Source organism: Taeniopygia guttata, chromosome 17, assembly GCF_048771995.1.
Source record: "Taeniopygia guttata chromosome 17, bTaeGut7.mat, whole genome shotgun sequence".
Lineage (NCBI taxonomy): Eukaryota > Metazoa > Chordata > Aves > Passeriformes > Estrildidae > Taeniopygia > Taeniopygia guttata.
Window position 1 is genome coordinate 9,493,966 of NC_133042.1, and position 19,593 is coordinate 9,513,558.

General features: G+C 45.3%; 1 protein-coding gene across 9 annotated transcripts in view; it reads left to right on the forward strand.

The window, feature by feature from the left end:
• DAB2IP (DAB2 interacting protein) overlaps positions 1-19,593 on the forward strand; it is a 155,176-nt gene that overhangs the window by 49,897 nt on the left and 85,686 nt on the right. For 8 of the 9 annotated variants that reach the window (XM_030286618.4, XM_030286614.4, XM_030286620.4 and 5 more), the window contains exon 3: positions 12,027-12,145. In XM_030286618.4, coding sequence (XP_030142478.3) covers positions 12,027-12,145 — 119 coding nt within the window. Of the gene's footprint in view, positions 1-12,026; positions 12,146-13,421; positions 13,537-19,593 lie in introns of those variants that run through there. The other variant, XM_072936674.1, reaches the window with a different exon arrangement.

The following is a 19,593-nucleotide window of genomic DNA, read 5'->3' on the forward strand; positions in this document are numbered from 1 at the left end:
CTTCAGTTCTTCTTCTGGTTGAAGCCACATTGGCCTCAAAAATCCCCCAAAACCACACCAAAGCACAGTTTTTCTTCTCCTTGTAACATGAACTTGTTTTCCTGCAGTTTTCCTGCCTGGCTGGGCTCGGTACACAGCTGAATTTGCAGTGATCCATCATAAGCTACTCTTACAGCATTCCTCCATCTATCCTGGTTTTAATCCTTGATAAATGAAGTATTAAATACTAATGGCAGTAAATGGAAACTCCTGGAGAGATGAAAGTGAAGAGCCCTTCTGCCATTCCTCTTCAGTGAACATAATCCTAAATAATGGGATCCCAGTTCAAGCTGCTGTGGACAAGATAGGATTTTTTTCCTAAGTTTTTGCTGTGCATAATACACTCTATTTTTCCTTTTTTTTCTTTTTTCTTTTTTTTTTTTTTTTTTTTTTTTTTTTTTTTTTAAGAGCAGTCATGTAATATATATTACAATGATTTGACTTTGGAGAATTTATGTTCCTGTATTATGTGGAGAGTGGAATGGCACTTCCTTCGGTATGATCACCCCTCTTTAATTGAAATGTAATTGTTTACTAAACCATTGCAGCTCAAAGGGAAAATTACTGTCATTTTGGTCTGTGGCTGCATACATTAAAGTGCCCCTTTTGCAGGGATTGAATTTAAGAAGAATAGGAACATTATCAGAGATGATATAGAAACATAAAGCCATTATCATTAAACTGTCAGCTGCAGCTGACTTTGGCTAACCAGCGTTAGTGGCAGCAAGAAATATGGAAATTACTTGGAGAATGTATCTGTCAGTTCAGTCACCAGTTGTGCAACAGGACATGCTTGGAAGCTTTGGGGTTGTGAGCATTTTAGGGATTGGAAGCAAAATGAGGTCGTTTGGAGCCTCTGCACTTATTTGCAGCCTCCCTGGCACTGCTTGGCAGAAATCTGGAGGGCTGATCTGGCCCTCAGAGGGGTTTGTCAGGTACCCCAGCACCAGACCTTGCACCTCCAGCATCCTTTGGGCTCTCCACAGAGGTGGTTTGTTCTTACCACCCTCATTTTCCAGCTGGGAAGACTGAGGGAGGGAAAACTTAGCTAATTTAAATTTGATCGTTTTCTCCAAAGCCCAAAAATACATCCTGAGCCGAATTTCTTCATTTCTAATTCCCAATCCTGGTGTTAACACTAGCTAAGCTATTCCTAATTACCTCTCTGAAATCCTCCTCAGTTTCAAGAGAATTAAATATTCTCCAAATTGATGTTGTAATGTGAAAATGAGTAAGTGGGTTCCTGGACTCCCAAATCCTTGTTCCTAGGGCAGAAATGCCTTGACTTTCTTACTTTCTCTGCCAGCACCTCATGTTGTCAAATTTCTAATTGCTTACTATTTAAATTAGAGCCCTCTGCCTTATTTTTCTAAGTCATCTTATTAAATATAAATCTGTGAGTATTTTTGATCTTTAATTTTTGCTTGTCCTTTATGAGACATGAGATAAATTCTAGTTAAGGTATGTAGGATAAATTTTTGAAAAAGGGAATATTTTTCCCTACTCAGTGCTCCCTAGCACAGGGATTGGAAAGTGAACCTGACTGTAAAGATATTTTTAATTCTTTGAGTCTGACCTTGTGTCTTGAATTGTTTTTATGTAAACCTGGAACTTCCAACTGGGGAGGACTGGAAGGCAGCATGGTCAGAGATAGGAGGCACTGACAGATTTCAGCACAGAGCTGCAGTCCAAACCACTGAGGATTTACGATGTGCATCAAGCAGGAGACAAGAATGACAGGATAAAAGACATGGTGCTGTGACCTGCTTCACTGAAAGGGGCTCAGCAAGGCAGGATATGGATTTTTTCCCTTTTTGAACTGAGTATGTTCCAGGGAGGTCTCTTTGTCAGAGCCTGCAGCTGTCTGAAGGACAGTTTTAGAGAAAAGAAGAGCATAGGGCTCATCAACAGCTTAATTCACACACTGAGGCCACTTCTCTACAGAAATATGAGTGATCCTGTTGTAGTTTTTGTGGGGTTCTGGCTTATTTTGATTGTTGTCACACTGGGGTTGTTGGACAGCAGAGGGTCCCAGGGCAGGGCTGGCTCTGGGGTGGGGCAGTGAGGAGGGGATGGGACATGACCTGGTGCTGCTGCAGGAGGAGGCATCTGAGCATCCTCCCAGTGCCCAGGCAGAGCCCTGGGCTAACCTGCAGCTTCCACTGAGAGGGAAGTGCCACAAATCACCGAATTTCTGTGCCCCAGCACCACTGAAATGTGTTCTGGGCTAAGGCAGGAGCTCCCGTTGCTTCCTGTGTGAAGCTTGGGCAGTGGATAAACGGGGAAACGTGTGCTTCTGGGGAAGGTAAAGTCAAATACTGAGTGGGAAAGGGGAAAACAAATGTTTCAGGAAGTTGCCTGGCTCTGCAGAGGGTCCAAATTGGCACATTTCCATTGATTTTGTTCAGCTACTCCAGATATTTACACTTTCTCAGCCTCTGAGGACTCTGGGCTGTGTGAAACCCATGACTCCGGGCAGGGCTCAGGGTCCCAGGGTGAACAGCAGAAAATCCTTGGAGTGGGACAGATTCCTGGTGCCAGGAATGAGAAGGGAAGGAGTGAGAGTGAGAAAGCAGCTCCAAACCTCCTCTCCCCAGAAAGCCTGAGCAAGTTTTTGTGGAATAAACCTCTGTTGTTCTGATTTCATGACTCTCCTCAGATCCCTCCGTTCCTCCACTCCAGGGGAAGCAGTGTTGTAGCCAGATGAGAAATACCAACAGCTCCTATGTGTTTTCATGGAGAAAGCCCATGGGAGGAATATTTAACATTTAGGCAGTAAGTAGGGCTAATAGGAAATGCTAATTCACATTTCATTCTTTTGATCAGTGTATATTGAATGATAATTACAGTGATAGTACTTGGCACTTCTGTAGCACCTTTCATCTGGAGCTGTTAAAGTGTTCTGCCAATCTGAATGAATTCAGGCTTGCAGGCACTGGGGGGTTGCAATTTACCATAATGCCTCAAAATAAATGGGGAACTAAGGCCTGGGAAGATTATACCACTTTCCCCATCATTCAAAATCTGTATCAAACAGTTGGGGCTGTCTAGCAGTGCTGCTGGTCATCTATAAGAAACAAAACCCAACACAAGGCATCACTATAAATGCTGAAGGTGGTTTAAACCAGCCAGGTGACTGGCCTTTACTCTCTAGAAAATGTTTGTTTGACATTTTTTGTGGTAATTTAACAATTTAATATACGCTCGGGTGCTCTGGTGTATTTTTGTTTGAATTCTCCCCACAAAGACAGAGAAACAATCTCAGATTTTCCCCTGCATTTTTCAGCAATGTACTTGGATCCATATCCATTCTTTAGAGACTTCCATTTCCAAAGGATGATTTGAACCAAAATGTTAATTTCAAAGCTACTCCAGGAAAACATTTGATAGTGTTTCGGTCTCTTCCCAGGAAGCCCAAGTGCAAACAGCCTGGACTAATTGATAGGCTGTAGGGAGGCAAATGGACCTGACTGGTTCCATTTCTGTGGCGTGAGTGAAAGGCAGAAGGTAAACAAACAAAAGCTTCAATTTGTTTAAACCTCTGGGCACTGAAAGCTCTCACATTGCTGGTAGCACAGAGAAAAGGGGGCCATTAGAATATCCAACATGACAGTGTCCCTTTAATTTGTTTCTGGGTCACAGATAAAGAAATGTCCTGCAGATATGAAAGGTAGGATAATAAACACGTTCCATTCTCCCTCTTTCAGTAGCACTGACATTGTGCTTTCAGAGAACAAGTCAAAGAATGGAAGGTATTATCTGACTCTCCTGGAGACTGGAACATGAGTGCCCATTGCATCAGGACCTTCATCCCTGAACTTCTTCCACTGGGGATTTGCACTGCTTTAGCTCAGGGATATTCAGTATTTGTTTAAATATTGAATTCATTGCACTGGAATTCATAGAAATCTGTGTCATTGCCACAGTTCACCCTGAACAGTTTTCAATACATCTCCAAGTTTTGTTTCTGAGACAGATTTTTCTCTAGTTTAGACTAGACACTTCTCCTTACTTGCCAGAACGTATTTTGAGCCATAATTCCTTGGTCTTCCCCTGCAGCTGGTTCACATGGCACCTGTGGGCTTTGGTAACAGTGAGGGTGCTGGGACAGGAACATGGCAGAGATGCCCCATGCCAGCTGGCAGTGCTCTTGTCTGTGTTGTTCACCCCGGGGAAGTGGCTGAGCTTTACCGGACACAGAGGAGCTCATGGCCCTTGCCTGGATTGTTTGGAAGCTGTTTTGGAGGTTTCTTCTTCCCCTCCACAGGGCTGCCTCGTGTGAGGCAGTTTCTCCAGGTGGTGCCACTGTTGTTCCAAAGCCAGTGCAGCTGCTCAGCCCAGCAGCTCTGCTCCCATGCTCTCCTGGACACTGCAGCTGGGGAACTTGGATCCCTGGCTCTGGCTGCAGCACACATGGGAAGATGACATTGATTTCTAGGTACTTTTTTCAAACTTTAGTTGCCATGGAAACAAGATTCCCTTTCTCCTCCATGCTGTCACTTTTCCTCAGCACTGCACTCTGATAAGCAATAGGCTGTGTTTGTCCTCCCCACACTCTTTTTCCCAGTGATACTCATGGCTCAGGCATCAAGGATAATTTCAGAGAGAGTGGAGAAGCTCTGCTGCTTTTCCGGAGGTGTTCAGGTGTTCCCAGGCCTGGCACTCTGCCAGAAACTTTCTTGTCTTTATCTTCCTCCATAATTACAGTGGATCATATCTTCCCTGCAACATTTTTCAAAGCACCAAGGAAATTAGCTCCAGAACTAATCATGTCTTTATTTCCTGAATGGCTCTGTGCAGTTCCCTACATGGCAGAATGGGATTCACCCTGAGCAGCAGAACCTGTCCCTGTCCCTGCCCTTGTCCCTCCCTTCATTCCTGCCTCTTTCAAGGACATCTCCATGGCATTCCCAGGATGGCACAGCCTGGCCTGAGTACAGAAATTTACTTTACATTTCCCAAGGAGTCCCAGGGAAAAGCCAAGGGGTGATGGGTGCAGGTTGCTCCTGGACAGAGGCCAGTTGGACACAAGAAGAAAAGAAATTTTTCTGTTCTTGGAGGGTGGAGGAGGAGACCTTCATAGCCCCCTGGGAAACAAAGGAGTGTCCCACTGGTGTGGCACTGCCTGTGGCTGAGGGACACGTGCTGGCCCTGCCCTCGGGCCCTCCAGGAAAGAAACCTTCCTTGATAATTAGCAACCAAGTCAAAAATAGTTAAAGAATAAGTGAATGACACTTAAATCTGCCTTGTAGAATTGAAATTTCCTGCGGGGTGACAAAATTCTGCTTTAAAGATAGCAAATCCACTGCTAATAATTAGGCAACAAATAGTCACTGCTAAGACCCAAAAATAGGATCTGTCACTTGCAATGTCTGTCTTATTATTGTGAGGGATAAACCAGCAGTGAACTTAATTTTTGCCTCCAGTTCCTGAAGGATATTCTTTTTGGTTTATATCTTTCAGTGTGAGTGTTTTAAGAGAATTGTCAGTTGTGCTGCCTCACATCACCTGCCTCAGCACCACAGCCCAAAATCAGACACCAAGTACGAGCTGAGGAGGGAAAGGAAAGGAGTAAAGGTGGAGAAAAAGAGCAGGCAGTGGTCTTTCCTTGGTTTTCATTTCTCTCTGAGCTTTCTTAATCAAAAAGCTCTCTGATCTGTGTGTTCTGAAGGATGGAGAAATCATGAAAGCCAGGCTGGTACTCCTGGAAATATCATATGTGTGTTGTATTTATCCTTCCATTGTAATTTTTTCCCTTTTTCCAAAACTGTAAGAAGGAGGTGAATCAAACCAATATAGTCATTTTCATAAATTCTGAGATGAGGATAAATGAAGTTAATCTTCAGTATTTGCACAATGTCTGGGAAGTGAGTTGTCTAGGGAGGTAGATAGGGGAAATGCAGGGCTGATGTATCATCTGAATTCCAGTTGGTATTCCCCACACCTTCACAAAAGTGAGCATTTTTGTTTGATTGCAGCTGTAATTATTGCTGAATACAAATGTTCCAATTTAAGCTGCAGAAATGTGGGGAAAGTCTTTGAAGCCAAGAGCATCTGCCTGGAACATGAGTTTCATATTTGAATGAGTAACTTTTACTGCAAAATTACACAATGAATCCCTACATTCAAAAGATAATAATATTTTTTTTTACTCTAAACACATCATCTACCAACTGCTTTTTAAAATTTATTGGCTTGGCAGCTGGTTTTGTAGAAAATGTGTTACTAAAAGCACACAAGCTTTGTCAGTGGAAATGAGGCAGCTTGGTGCTGCTACCTTCCTGCAGACTCAGAGGTGGCCATCGGTTCTGTGGAAAATGGGGTTCTGTCCTCCAATATTTTCCAATATTTGCTCTCCCCAGAGGTTTCAGGTGGAAGTGAGCAGAGAGATGCCTGACACAGCAGGACATCCATGTGCTGCTCCAAGACCATACATCAAAGTAGGGAAATCAGGGATAAAACACACTCATGAACCAGTTTACCCTGCATCATAGCCAAAGGTGGACTTTAAAAGGGTATGCCATGTAAACAGCATGTGGTGATAGATTTGCAAAAATTTCCTAAGGTTTCTGCAGGTTTCTCGTAAGTTTGGGGGTGTCTTCAGCCTCAAGGTTGACACTCTCTTGCCTCCCGTGTGCCCAAGTTCAAAGCAGCCCCATGCAGGCCTCGTGTATCCTGGAAATGCACTTTTTGGGGAAGGGAATTCCACAGGGGCCGTGTGCTCGGTCACCTGAACAGAGCCCTTCATCACACCTGACAGGAGCAGAGCTGCAGGACAGCAAAGCAACTTACAACACCAAAGTTCAAATCAAAAAGAGCTGGCAGAAATAAATGATATATGAAGTGTTTGAGGGGCTGCAGACACTTCCAGCCCTGTGCCTCTAACACTGAACAAATGAAAAATATTTGATCCATAAAGGTCAGTGCTGTACAGAAATTCCCTTCCTGCCCTGCTTCAGTGCCAGGGACCACTCGGGGGGTTATTTCTATTCTTGGGCTTTCAAGAGACACAAATGGTGCCTAAAATCACCCTCAGGGTTGTTCTGGGCTCTGCATTCCTGGGGTAGCTCAGAGCAATCGTGTTCTACAGAGAGAAGGGTAAAAAAGTGCACTTAGATGTCTTTACCTCATAACAAATGGTATCAGATGTTCCCCAAAAAACATTGCTCTTTCATTTTGAAAGCTGGGACTAACATTGGTAATTGTAGAAATGGGTAAACTCACTTGTTTGGAACATTTATGGCTATAAAAGGATGCTTAGTGTTGGCACAGCTTTACTTGTTTCACAAATACAAATATTAATTATCCATTCAGTGGAGCCTCAATAAGAGGGTATTTCCATGTGCTGTGCAGGAACAGAAAAAGGCCCAAACTAATTTCAGAATTAAATTAAGTTTAATATAAAAAATAAAAATTGTAAAGCCCAGAATAAAGATGAGTCTGGTAGAAAATATTTACTTCCAGTTTTATACCTTATCCCTGACATAGCAGGACACATGGAGACCTGGAAGGAAAGGCTGCATTGCACACTTGTACTCACAGAAAACACTTATTTATAGAAGTTTCCTTATGATGAGTAGTGAAAAAATTCCTGATGTCCTCTCATGTCCCCCAGAGTTGAGATTTTCTTCAACTAAAACAAAAAGATGTGGAAGAACTGTAAAAACAACCCCATCTGTTCAGTAGTTCCTGTGATCTGCCTTTGTAGGGGTTGTTCTGTGTGGGTTTGAGGTGAGAGCAGAAGCCAGGGTTGTGTCTGTGCTCCTGTGTGACCATCCCAGAGCCCTCCCAGTGCCCTCCCAGTGCCCTTCCAGTGCCCTCCCAGAGCCCCAGGCCAGACCTTCACCCTCCCCAGCCTCTCCCTGTTTTCCTGGCTTAGAGAACATGGGGAGCTGCCAGGACTCTTCCAAAGAAAGCTGCTCGTGAGGCATCCAGCCTGATTTATTGATATATCATTTTAAAATTTTATCTCTATTGTGTTTCCATGGTGCTGAATTTTTACCTTTATAACTTTATCCTATGGGTTCTGTGCGAGTGAACATTATTGGTGTGGGAGTCAGCTCCAGACACAAGACTTGCATCATTACTTTATGTTTAATAAAACAGGAGCTCCAGATTTTGCTGTCATTAACACTCTGCTCAGTTTTGTCCCCCTCCCTTTTTCTCTTTCCTTTCTAGTTTTTTTTCGTGTTGCCCCAGGGTGTGTGGAATTCTACAGTTCCTGCATCTCAAAGGCATATGGTGCTGATGGGTTTGCACATATGCTTTAAAAGTATTATAATACCAAAAATATTCAAACATTATAATAGAATATAAGATTATTTCCAGGTTCTAGAGTAATTGGAAATGCCAAATTTGATAAGGAAGAAAAATTTAAATGAGAGTCCCACCTTCCTGCGTCTGCAGTGAGATGATGACATTGGATTTGGGGTTTGTCAAATATGTAAGAAAAGAGCCCAAATCACAGCAGATTTAATTGTGCTGTTTTGAATTGTGCCATCCTGTTTTAGCTGAAGTTGCTGTGGTTGTGATTAAGCCATTCCTCAAAAGGATTTGTTTTGTTTTCTTCTGCCTTCGTTCTTTGTGTGTTATTATGACTTCAGTCAGCTCCTGTGATTAGAGCGATTGTACTCCGGGCTTGGAGATGTCAGAGGCAAAACAGCAGAAAGGAAGCAAGAAAAGCAAGGCCCTTGCCCTTGAGAAGTGAAATCAGTGCTCAGTGGGAGCTCTGCGTGCTCCCAGAGGAGCTGGGGCTGCCCCTGCACCCATGGCAGTGTCCCAGGCCGGGCTCGGGGCACCCCCAGGACGGGGCTTGGGGCACCCTGCCACAGTGGGATGTGCCCTGCCACGGCAGGGGTGGCACTGGGTGCTGCTGAAGGCCCTCCCAAGCCAAACCACTCTGGGATTCCATGGTTCACACTTTTTCTTGCCAGGCTTGATGAGCTCTGTGCCACATTGCTCTGTGGGCTTTCAGGGATTGCATGGGGCCGTACTCATGACCACAGTGATTGTGTCTAAAGACCCCAAAATATCTCCTCTTGCTCAGAGCTTAGGCTGTGCAGGGATGCATTTATACAGCTGGTACCTTGCTTCCATTGTAATGGATATTTCAAGATTTATTCTAGCTGAAGGGATTCTTGGGCTCTGCAGATTTCTATTTTTTGTCATTTCATAGAGACTATTAACTTCTGAATGAAACCTTTCTCAGCTACTAGTTTAATCTTTGCTACGATATTTTCACTAGTGGTGAATGCTGCCCACACACAGGAAGACACAATTCTGCCCTAGACAGCTCTCGGTATAAACCTAAAAGTGTATAAAGAACATGCATGCAAAGGGCAGCTTTAATTGCTGGAACTGCCAAGAATGCAGCTCAGCTAGAGGAGCAGGCAATGCTCAGAGGGTGGGATTAGCCTTGTTTGTCTGGAGATCAGAATCAAATGTTGTTTAAAGTCATAAATGAAGAAGAAATGGATCATGTCCTTATGATCTCACTAGGAAAGCTCGGTGGTCACACCCCAGGCCAGAATCTCTCTCTTGTATTTTCACAGACAAATTTCTGTCTTTTTTTCTTACCCCACCTAAAAATTACAGAAGGTATTAATTCACACATTAGGTTTTCTGATCTCTGGTGTGCACTGTGGAGGTGCAAAGTATCACTATAGCAGCATAATTTATCAGCATTAAAATCTCTGACATCTCGTTCTCCCAAGGAAGCTGGCAATGAAAACGGAAAATGGCTCCATGTGATCTCCTTCTGGTGGCAACAAATGTAAAAACAATGGCAAACAGGAGAAAAGTCATGTCTTGCTACAGCCCTAAATTCTAATTTCCAAATCCTGCATGAATCATGGAACAGTTGTGGAGATGTGGAATATACAATTGAGGAAGAAAAATGTCGCCATTGGCTGTAGAAGGCATTTGGGCTTTTCCTTATCAATGCCCTGTCCAGAGCTCAAAGCTATTCCTGTATTGAAGGAGGGGCTTGATAAAATGAGGACATATTTGTGGGTGGCTGGCAGTGGTCAAGGAACTCCAATCTCTCATTCCTGGTCCAGAATCTTCTCACCAGAAGACTTTAGGGCAATATCAGGTGTTTGGCCAGTCGTGTGCTTTGGATTTGCCCTTCACAGCAAACATTGGCCAGTGTCCATAGCAGGCAACAAGGGCCTGGTCCGCTCTGAAGAACAAGAGCATGGGGAGATGATAGGGTGAGTGTGGGGCTGATACCACGGTGATACCATGAGTGTGGGGCTGATACCACGGTGATACCATGAGTGTGGGGCTGATACCACAGTGATACCATGAGTGTGGGGCTGATACCACGGTGATATGAAGAGTAGGAGGCTGGCTAAGGTCTGAGTACCGAGGGAAGTATCTTAACAATGCTCTAGATAATGCAAATCCTCACATTTGCTTTTCACAGCCATGTTTCTCTATGCTATAAAATTCTCTGCAGGTATTTCTCAGGGACAGAACCCTTTTGAAAAGGCCTTTGTTATCTCCCACACTGGCTTTGTGCAGTATGACAGAGTGTACAATGTGATGGCCCGTGTTTTATCCCTCCTGCTATTTGAGTCATGCAAATAGCTCCCGGAGAAATATTCAGTCCACACAGATGCATGTTACGTACCTCGTTTGTAAGTAAAGTGGCACTTGATAAATGTGAAACACCTTTGGTTATCTAGATGTTTGAAATTCTTGGGGCACTTACGAACAGGGAAGTCACGTCCATATTAAGAGCCACACAGAGTGCCCAGGGAGATTTTGCAGCTTGAGAAAGACATAATGTGAGCCGTGAATATCCGAGGTGGGAAGGAGTGTTTAAATGGCATGAACAAATGACAGGCTCCATAGAAGTCAGACTATGATTATCGCCCTGCAAGACGTATTAAAGGTATTCATTTGTAAAAGTGAGCTGCTCAGGATCCATTCCTGTATGCTGAGTGGAGAAACTCCTGAGGCTCGTGCCCGGAGCAGAGGGTGCACCGTGGGCATGGCTGGGATGCTGCTCTGTGCCCTCACGCTCCCTTCCTCACACGTGCCACAATCTGTGCCTGATCCATGGCTGTCATCCCCCTTTCCTGGGGCTGGGGAGGGAACCTCATGTTCTGCGGGGATTTGCTGAGCTGTTTATGTGGAGCTGATCTCTTTCTTTAGAGTGATGGTCTATAGAAGGAACACTCCTTCAGGCTTCACCCCAAAATCCTGATTTCTCTTTAAAATGCCCCCCCACTTTCCCTGGCCAAAGTGCTTGACCCTCTCGCACCATTCTCATACACTGTAGATGCCGGCCAGCACAGTAGTATAATGCTTTTATTGCCTTATTTAGCGGAGAGATTAAATGTAATGTTCAGATTATGTAGAACATTAACTCCTAACAATAAGCAAATAACACATTAGAAGCTTTGCCATTACAACGTTTGGTGCTGGCTGTGCTGTGCAGCTCTCCGGGAGCCGTGACTTATGTTCGTGAGGGAGGAGGCTCGGCGCAGAAGGAGCGAGCCGGGGTCTGTCTCCTCTCCAAGGTGGTGCCTGCACCCCGAGCGCACAGTGTTAGGACGGGCTCTATGGAGCTCCATGCTCAGCAAAGGGCTGAGCCGGGCTGTGCGGCCATGGGCTCCGAGCAGGTAGCGGAGCTCGGCCTGCCCGGGAGCCGCGGCCGGGCTGGGGCGGTGTCTGGGCTGGGGCGGCCGGGCCTGCTCCCGTCAGGGGCCGCGCTGTGCCAGCCTCGGCTGCAGACGGGGTTTTTATGGGAGCTGATGGTTGCCAGGGCAACGCCGGCTTCGGGGAGTCTGGCGCGCCGCAGCCGGCCGGGAGCGCCGGGAGCAGCTGCTGGCTGACGCGGGGCGCTGCCAGCGCCGCTCATGCGGGAGCTGCGGGGACGCTGTGCCCGCCTGCACGGGCGGCTCCGCTCCCGCTCCCGCTCCCGCTCCCGCTCCCGCTCCCTCTGCCTTGTAATTTAGTATTCTTGTCTCACCCCACAGGGGTTCCTCAGCCGTCGGCTCAAAGGCTCCATCAAAAGGACAAAGAGCCAACCGAAGCTCGACAGGAACAGCAGCTTCCGGCACATCTTACCTGGCTTCAGGAGTGTGGACCATGAAAGGTAAGGGGACGTTTCGCGGAGGGTGTGGGAGAGAGAAGGAGGATATTGATTTTTCCAGCTCTTGTTAAGATCTTGCTTATCTTATTCCGAGCAAGGGCTGCATCTCTGAGAGAAGTCGACTTGGTTAATTGCAAGAGGGGTAGTTTTAATTTGTTGTTGAGGGTACGGTGCAAGCCCTCCCTTTTCAGGTTAAATTCCAGGTGCAGAGAAGCCTGACTGCTCTGCTTTCTCTTCCTCAATAAATCCTAAATTGAGGCACCAGCATTTAAATAGCACAGGGATGCAGCAGCCGGAGCCGACTGATGCAGGTGAGGGAGGGAGGGGAGGGATGCTCCCGCACTGGACCGCACCGATCACAACTGGGTTACACACGATAGGAACAATACCGTGGAACAATAACAACCATAATCTCCCCAAATCCCTCACACACGTCCTCCTCCATCCCGCCTTGTCTGCCGTCATTACAGGGAGATGGAGCCTCGGCGTGTGGCCGGAGCTGCTGCTTCTGCCCGAGCCATGACAAGAGCTCAGTCCAGGAGGGATGTGTTGCAGGGAATGTGCAGATGGATCTGATAAAGCATTTCACGTGGGATGGCCAGTATTGGAGCAAATTGCGAGTAAAATAGAAGAGAAATGAGATCTTTGAGATTCTTTAGCTGGTTAGAAAGTGGAACAGCTCTTTAGTGGATTTGTGTGTATTTATGTCTATATAGATAATGTTAGTGTGAGCATGAGACAGGCGTCGTTCAAGGTAAATTCATGTGTAAATTCACATGCAGATCAAGGTCATGGTTGGGGAAGGCAGATTCCTTTACCAACCACAAACCAGTGGTTTGCTTCCAAAGATCTGTCAGCCTTACACAAATAATTTTGGGGAGTGACAGAAATATTGAAGTGCCAGGGAAAGTCTGTCTGAAAATTCTGACAGGCTGGACATACCTTGATATAAACAGTTTGGAGCAGAGCAGTTTAATACACCAGGATGTACTTGAGAACCCATTAAGTAAATGCTTCACTTTGAAAAACAATGACAATTTACTTTGTTTTAGCTGTACTTACTCATTGCAGGGGCTATGAGCTTTTGAAGCTCACAAACAATTGTCAATCTGGATTTTTCCTTTCCTGACCTATTGCAGTCTCCTAAGCTTTTTCCTTCTGGATTCTGCAAGTCAAGTGATTGTGCTGGGTAGTGCCGAGTAAGATTTCAGGGGTTACTCTCTGGGCAGACAGAGTTGGTTTGATTCCTGTGCTGCAGTTTTCCCAAACGCTCGAAGTAGGGCACTGTGTTCCAGAGGGAAGCGAGCGGAGCTGTGTGGCCCCGGGAATGCGCCTCCGGTGCCGCTGACTGCTCTGAGAACAGGCGGATTAGGAGAGGTTTCCCTTCTACCTGGGTGAGTTTTGTTTTGTTCTGTGACTTGGCAGGATAGGACATGGGAATTAACTGTTCTGGCCAGCCCTGCAGCCAGAGTCGTTTTCCCAAATTAAGCCTTGTAATTTCCCTGCCCTCCCAGCACACCAGCCCGGGAGCTGGCTGGGCTTCCTGAGACCCACATGTACTGCAAGTTCTCCTTAAAGAGGCTTGGGGAATCCTGTAGTGCATTTGCAGTGTAGAGCTTAAAGGGTGGATTAGAGGAGAGCTGGCTCTTGGCAGCCTCGAATAACCGAGGATTTGCTTATATGAGTATGAGAAGCTGAAAATGAATGATACCTTCATGATAACTGAGACTAGACCTTCTGTTAGGCAGGCATCTCTCAAAAATGCACTTCCTCTGTGACACACACACGTCCCTGAGCTGCAGGACAGTGGGACTCAGAGGCTTTTGACAGCAGGCTCTTAGTCCCTTGCTGCCATCGTGGTGTCAGATCTGGCAGGTGAGCAGGAGTCCTCTGCAGGAGAGCTTGGCCTTAGGGACTGTTGCTCTCAGAGAGGTGAAAGCAAAGCAGCAGCTGGGCCTCACAGTCATGCAGCGAGGCTTTGGTTACAGAAGATAATTTTATCTTTCTGAACATTCCCATCCCATTGTATATGCACAATGTATATGAAAGAGCTCAGGTCTCTCAGATCATTCTCATGCATTTGCTGCTGTGCTTGCCTTGCTTGTAATCCAAGAACTGCTTCAGATAAGCATTTGGTATTGGAATATTCGCCTCTTAAATATTTGATTCTTGACTCCATCTTGTATTGAAGCTGGTTGTTCAGGAACCACTCCTCTGCTTGTGGAAGTCAGCATTATAACACTGCTCTGTTCTGGAGCGTGGGCCAATTTTTCTGGGAATGCCATAGCAAAAATGAATAGAGCAGTAAATTCAGTGAAAACACTCCAGGTTGAAATATTGAGCTACAGTAGATCGTAAATGATTCTGTTACTTGGCTTCTTTATATCTAAACTGGGACTGTTCCTGCATCTTAGTTCCTTTATTTTTCCCTTCCTTGCATGTCCTGTTTATCCTGCAGAGGAATATTTGAAATACATGAACTGGGCAGGTGCATTTTCAGACAGATAATGACATGGATGTGGCTTGTGTATGGGGCAGAGAATGTGAACAAATGTATTTCACTAAATTACTGTGGGGTTCACACGGATGGATTTGTCCAGATTTTGCCAGTCTTGTGCATACTGTTTTTTTCCCGTTACAGTAACAGTAATACAATTATTGACAGTAAAAGAAGCACAATCACAGCAAGTGTAACTCACCTTCTGTATGAGAGGGGCATTAATATGGTACAATCAGAGTATGTAAATATGAGATCTAAAGGAGGATTGTGCAATGAATGTTCCTTTCAATTTGCTGGCTGGTTACATTGCTTGTTAGAGCTAAAAAGGGTTCCAAGAAGTGGCTTTTTGCTAACAATGTCTCCTGCCTCCTGATTTATTACAGCAGCTCACTAAGTTTTTATCGTGGAGCACTGAATGCTTGGCTTTGTAGTGGCCTCTGGAATCAGCCACAAATCAAGCATTTGGCAGATGGATTTTTGTTAATTGGACCCACATTTCTCCTACAAAATTGGTGATGGAGAAAATTTCTGGGTTGGACATGGAGCAAAGGGTGTAGAGCCAGAGAAGGGAGAGAAGGTTGTTCTGCTGCAGTTGCTAATTATTGGTGGTATGGTAGTTGTTAAGTATTGCTGATGATTTTCTGGTAGTGGCAAAGGTGATTTTACACCAGCACTGAGAGGGCAGGGCCAGAGTATCACTGTGTGGACAAGTGCATTCAGATTGTCTTGATTTGGTGAAAAATGGGTACTCTGGGGAGCTCTGTGTTCTGATGGAATCCCTGAAGTGATGATTGCTGGAGACACCTTTCCTCAGTGCACCTAGAATCCATGTAATGCTACAGGACTCTGGAGTTCCAACATTTGGGATTATTCTGCAAGGTTTTTGGTTTTGTTTTTTATAATTCCAGGAGATAGCATTCTATTTAAGCTTTTATTGGCACTACAAAAGCCTGAGCATATGGTTGATTGTTAAATGAGCCTCAGCCTTGGAAGGGGTACAGCCCTGCATTAATAACAGCAGCAACTTGCACTATTGAGACTTCCTCTTTAAACTCCTTCTTGTCTTTAGCCCATCTAAAATTTTGGCTTCTAACCCCCAGAGGAAAGAGGAATTGTACAAGTCATACTGCAACACATTTAATTCCTACTATAATGCCCATACTGACTGTTGTAGGAGGTTTCCACGTGCACAAAGCTTATTTTGGTGCACCAAGAATTGATGAGTGTCTGTGCTCCTGCAGCAAACTTAGTTTGGGAGTTCTTGGAGATCTAATTTGTTTATTCCCCACAAACCTGATATGCCTAATAATTTTAGGCAGGATGAAATTGGTTAAGTTTGCTGAGAATCTGGTGAGTGCTGCATGGTGAAGGATGAAGAAGTTGCTCTATTTCCTCTGGAATTGGAAAGAGGAATGCCTCATCCCGCAGAAGTAGGACACTGGCAGACCCCAGAACCATGGAGGGCTTTCAGATCTGTGTGAACAAGTGCTGGAGAGCTGCTGCCTCTTCTGGCTCCTGTTTAAATGGCATTATCCAGCAAAGCTGCTGAGTAGGAAAACCTGCACCAGAGGGAACCCCCAGAAGGGTGGCACTGGCACCTCACTACAGCCAGCCGGGCTCTGGTTCTGATTGTAATGAAGATATCGAGGAAACACTGTGCAGTTTGTGTTGGGGAACCATCCATCCATCAGCAGGGACTGAAATGCAGAATTAAACATCTTGCACTGGTTGATGTGAACACCCAGCAGTCCCTCCTGTGACACTCCATGTCATTCATGCCGGGGGTGGTGCCTGTCCCCACTCCCCCCACATCAGGGAACAGATTTCAGCAGAAAAATCAAGATTCAAGGACAGTCTCAGAATTCAGACTGGCCTCATGTAGTACCTGCATTTATATCAAGGCTTCTTTGTCCTGGAATAAGCAAATCAGCCTTTTAATGGGGTTCCTTTGCAAAATATTTCTTGAACCAGAAAGTTAATTACTGATCTCTAATTAGTGGCTGTGTTAGGAGGCTGAGTAAAATCAGAGGAAGCTGCTTTGAAGGAGAGATGCAGGAAGAAATTACCATTTATCTCCATAAACTGTGATATTCCTCATCTTCTTTTTGTGGTATCAGGAAGTTTAGACATTTTAAAAAGGAGAATGTTGTTAATGGAAAGAGGGCATTTTGAAAGGACTTTTCTGGAAGGCATTGGAAGAATCTTAGTAACTCCAAGAGTGACAGAGATGGATTGAAAGCAATGTGAGGCCTCTCAGCTTCTCCCAAGGCAGCAGCAAGGTCCCAACTGTTCCTCCTGTTAATTTGACTTTTGCAGATACCTGTGAACTTGGATCAGAAGCTGCCTGAGGCAGATGCATTGCCCATTCTCAAAGGATACAGAAACACTTTCCTTTATCCTACGCACCCAAACCAATTTCCTAATTGAACAGGGGGTCATGCCTAAAGCTTTCAGTAAAAACTGTATTAGCTCCTGGTAATTCTTCAAGTCAGAATAACGTCAGGGGAAGGGCTAAGAGGCTGGAATGATTTTCACAGAATCATGGCAGAATTTTCAGGGCCTTTTTCCCAGTCCTGCACTCGCTGGTTCCTGACAGCCCCGTGCCCCAGGGGTGCAGCCGGCGCTTTGACTCGACTCGGAGTCACGGAGCAAAATCAGAAAATCCTTCCTGCTCCGGCATATGCGGCACTGCTGGGATAATTGGCTTCATGCATCTTACAATTAGCTTGCAAAAATATGTTTTGCATCCCTGACCTTTTCTCTATACGCAAGGCCATTGTTTCCCTGTCCTGCTTAATTACAAAATAGAGCGTTGTGTGAGGAGAGAGATGACATCGTTGGATCGTCGGCTCTAATTTGACGAGACATCGTAATGGGGAGTTTTCATACCGAGGGCACTGAATTAGTGTAGCGTGAAGCCACATTTCTGCAAATCTCCTAAATAAGGAGAAGTTAATTTTCTGCTCTATCTTTTTGACGTTTGTAATCAAAGCATTGTATTCCAGCTGCAGATGGTTAGCGCGTGAGGGATGTTTGGGAAATGCCGACAATCGCGAGGCATTGTCTGCGCGGCCGAGGATCAGGTTGATTAATGGATACAAGGATGCTCGCTTTCATTTTGCTGCTCTCCCAGCCTGAGTGCACATTATTGACTCGTGTGACCACTGCCTGGCAGCTGGGATGTGGTGCTGCAGCCGTGCACACCTCAGGGGTACAAGCAGAGAGCTCTGCTGTGTCCCTCAGGTGCAGACTGAGCGGGGTGACAGCTCCACTGCGCTGTGCCCGTGGTGTCGTGATACTCTTCAGGTGGAAGACAGATACTGCTACTCCATTGCACCAACATTTTGTTTCCAAACAGACCATTTATTCTGACTTTGCCCTGGTGAGGTTTTCATGTGCATGAATTTCAGTGCAATTACATTAGCATTACTCTTCATGTCAATAACCTCAAAGGAAAAAAAGAGAAAGAAAATGCCATCACTGCAGCTTTTCTACCAGAGGATGCTTTCTGTTCCTTCTAGACTCTTCTCTGCTTTTCTAATTATCATCTGTTTACAATAGATACTGAGATACTTCTATCCCAGGCTTAAACATCCCCATGCTGTGGGCAGGGACACTTCTCACAGCCTGGTCTGTGGAATGGGGTGGAATGAGATGAGCTTGAAGGTCCCTTCCAGCCCAAAGCAGTTTGAGATTCTGTGGTTCTGGCATGCAGTGAAAACTGCTCCTGATGAGACCATCACTCGTACACTGAGAGGAGCAATCCTGTCTCCCCAGCATTGCCTCCTGCCCACGTGTTCCCCTTCCCATCACAGGATCTCGGGAAGGGCAGCAAGCGGATTCAACGGGAAATGATTATTTCAGAGGTGATTTTCTGTTTGGTTGGGGCACGGAACCAGCTCCAGTAGCTGCAGAGAAGTGGGAGGATGGCAGAGCAGGGACTTCCCCTGTTTCTGGGATGTCGCTGAATTCTCAGTTTCTGCCCCTCGTGCTGCGTGGGCCTAGGGGAGGGATGTCCAATTGACATGTGCTTCCACTTTCCATCTTCCATGGAATTTCCCATCTCCTAGGAGAGACCATTGCATGTTGGCTCACACTTTGCTGTTCTCTACTCTGTCATTTCTAGTGGCAATTAGTTTTAGCAATAAATGGTTTTCTCTCTTGGAAGGAAGAAAGGAATGTTTTTTAAAAAACTTCCAACCAACTTCTGCTCTGTTCGTTATTGAAACCTTGCAAGACCTCGACTGGAAAATCTGTGTGAGGGATAGAGGTGCAAGTGAGCATGGAAGTGAGGTGGGGAAGCCTTTGCTCCGAGCTGGGAGATGCTGATGTTTGAGGTGTGCTCCTTGTCACCCACAGTGCTCGGGCCCTGCAATCCACTGACTGCAGCTGGAGGCAGCAGCTGGAGCTGGAGCTCACTGCTGGCTCTGACAGCACAGAGCACTGCCTGAAATGATGCTCAGCACTTGTCAATACCAAATAACTCTGTCAAAACCAGATTGAGGGGAAAATATGCTTCCTCCTTACCATATTCTTTAATAAAACCTAAGGCTATAGAGCCTCTGAAGTTATTAGTGAGATTTTGAGTAGTTTGTTCACCTATGGATATCTTATGATAGTGATGTTACAAGGCTTGTCTGGTTGGCAGTGTTTGCAATTTAAATCTTCAGTACAACTACAGAATGTCTCACTTAGGTTCTCTTCCACACAATTCAGGTCTGTGATGAAAAAAAAAAAAAAGGCAAAATCTGATTTTAATTGAATTAAACCAATGCACTTGCACTGGAATTAAAATGTAATTTGTTTAAAAATACTGAACTGATTTGAACTAAAGCCAGAATTGTGAATTTAGCTTTAATCCATGTGTGTTATATAAGTAATTATATGAGAAAGGGCTGTGACATGCCTTGTGTGTGATTGATAATGTGCAGGAGGGTGGCATTCCCTCATT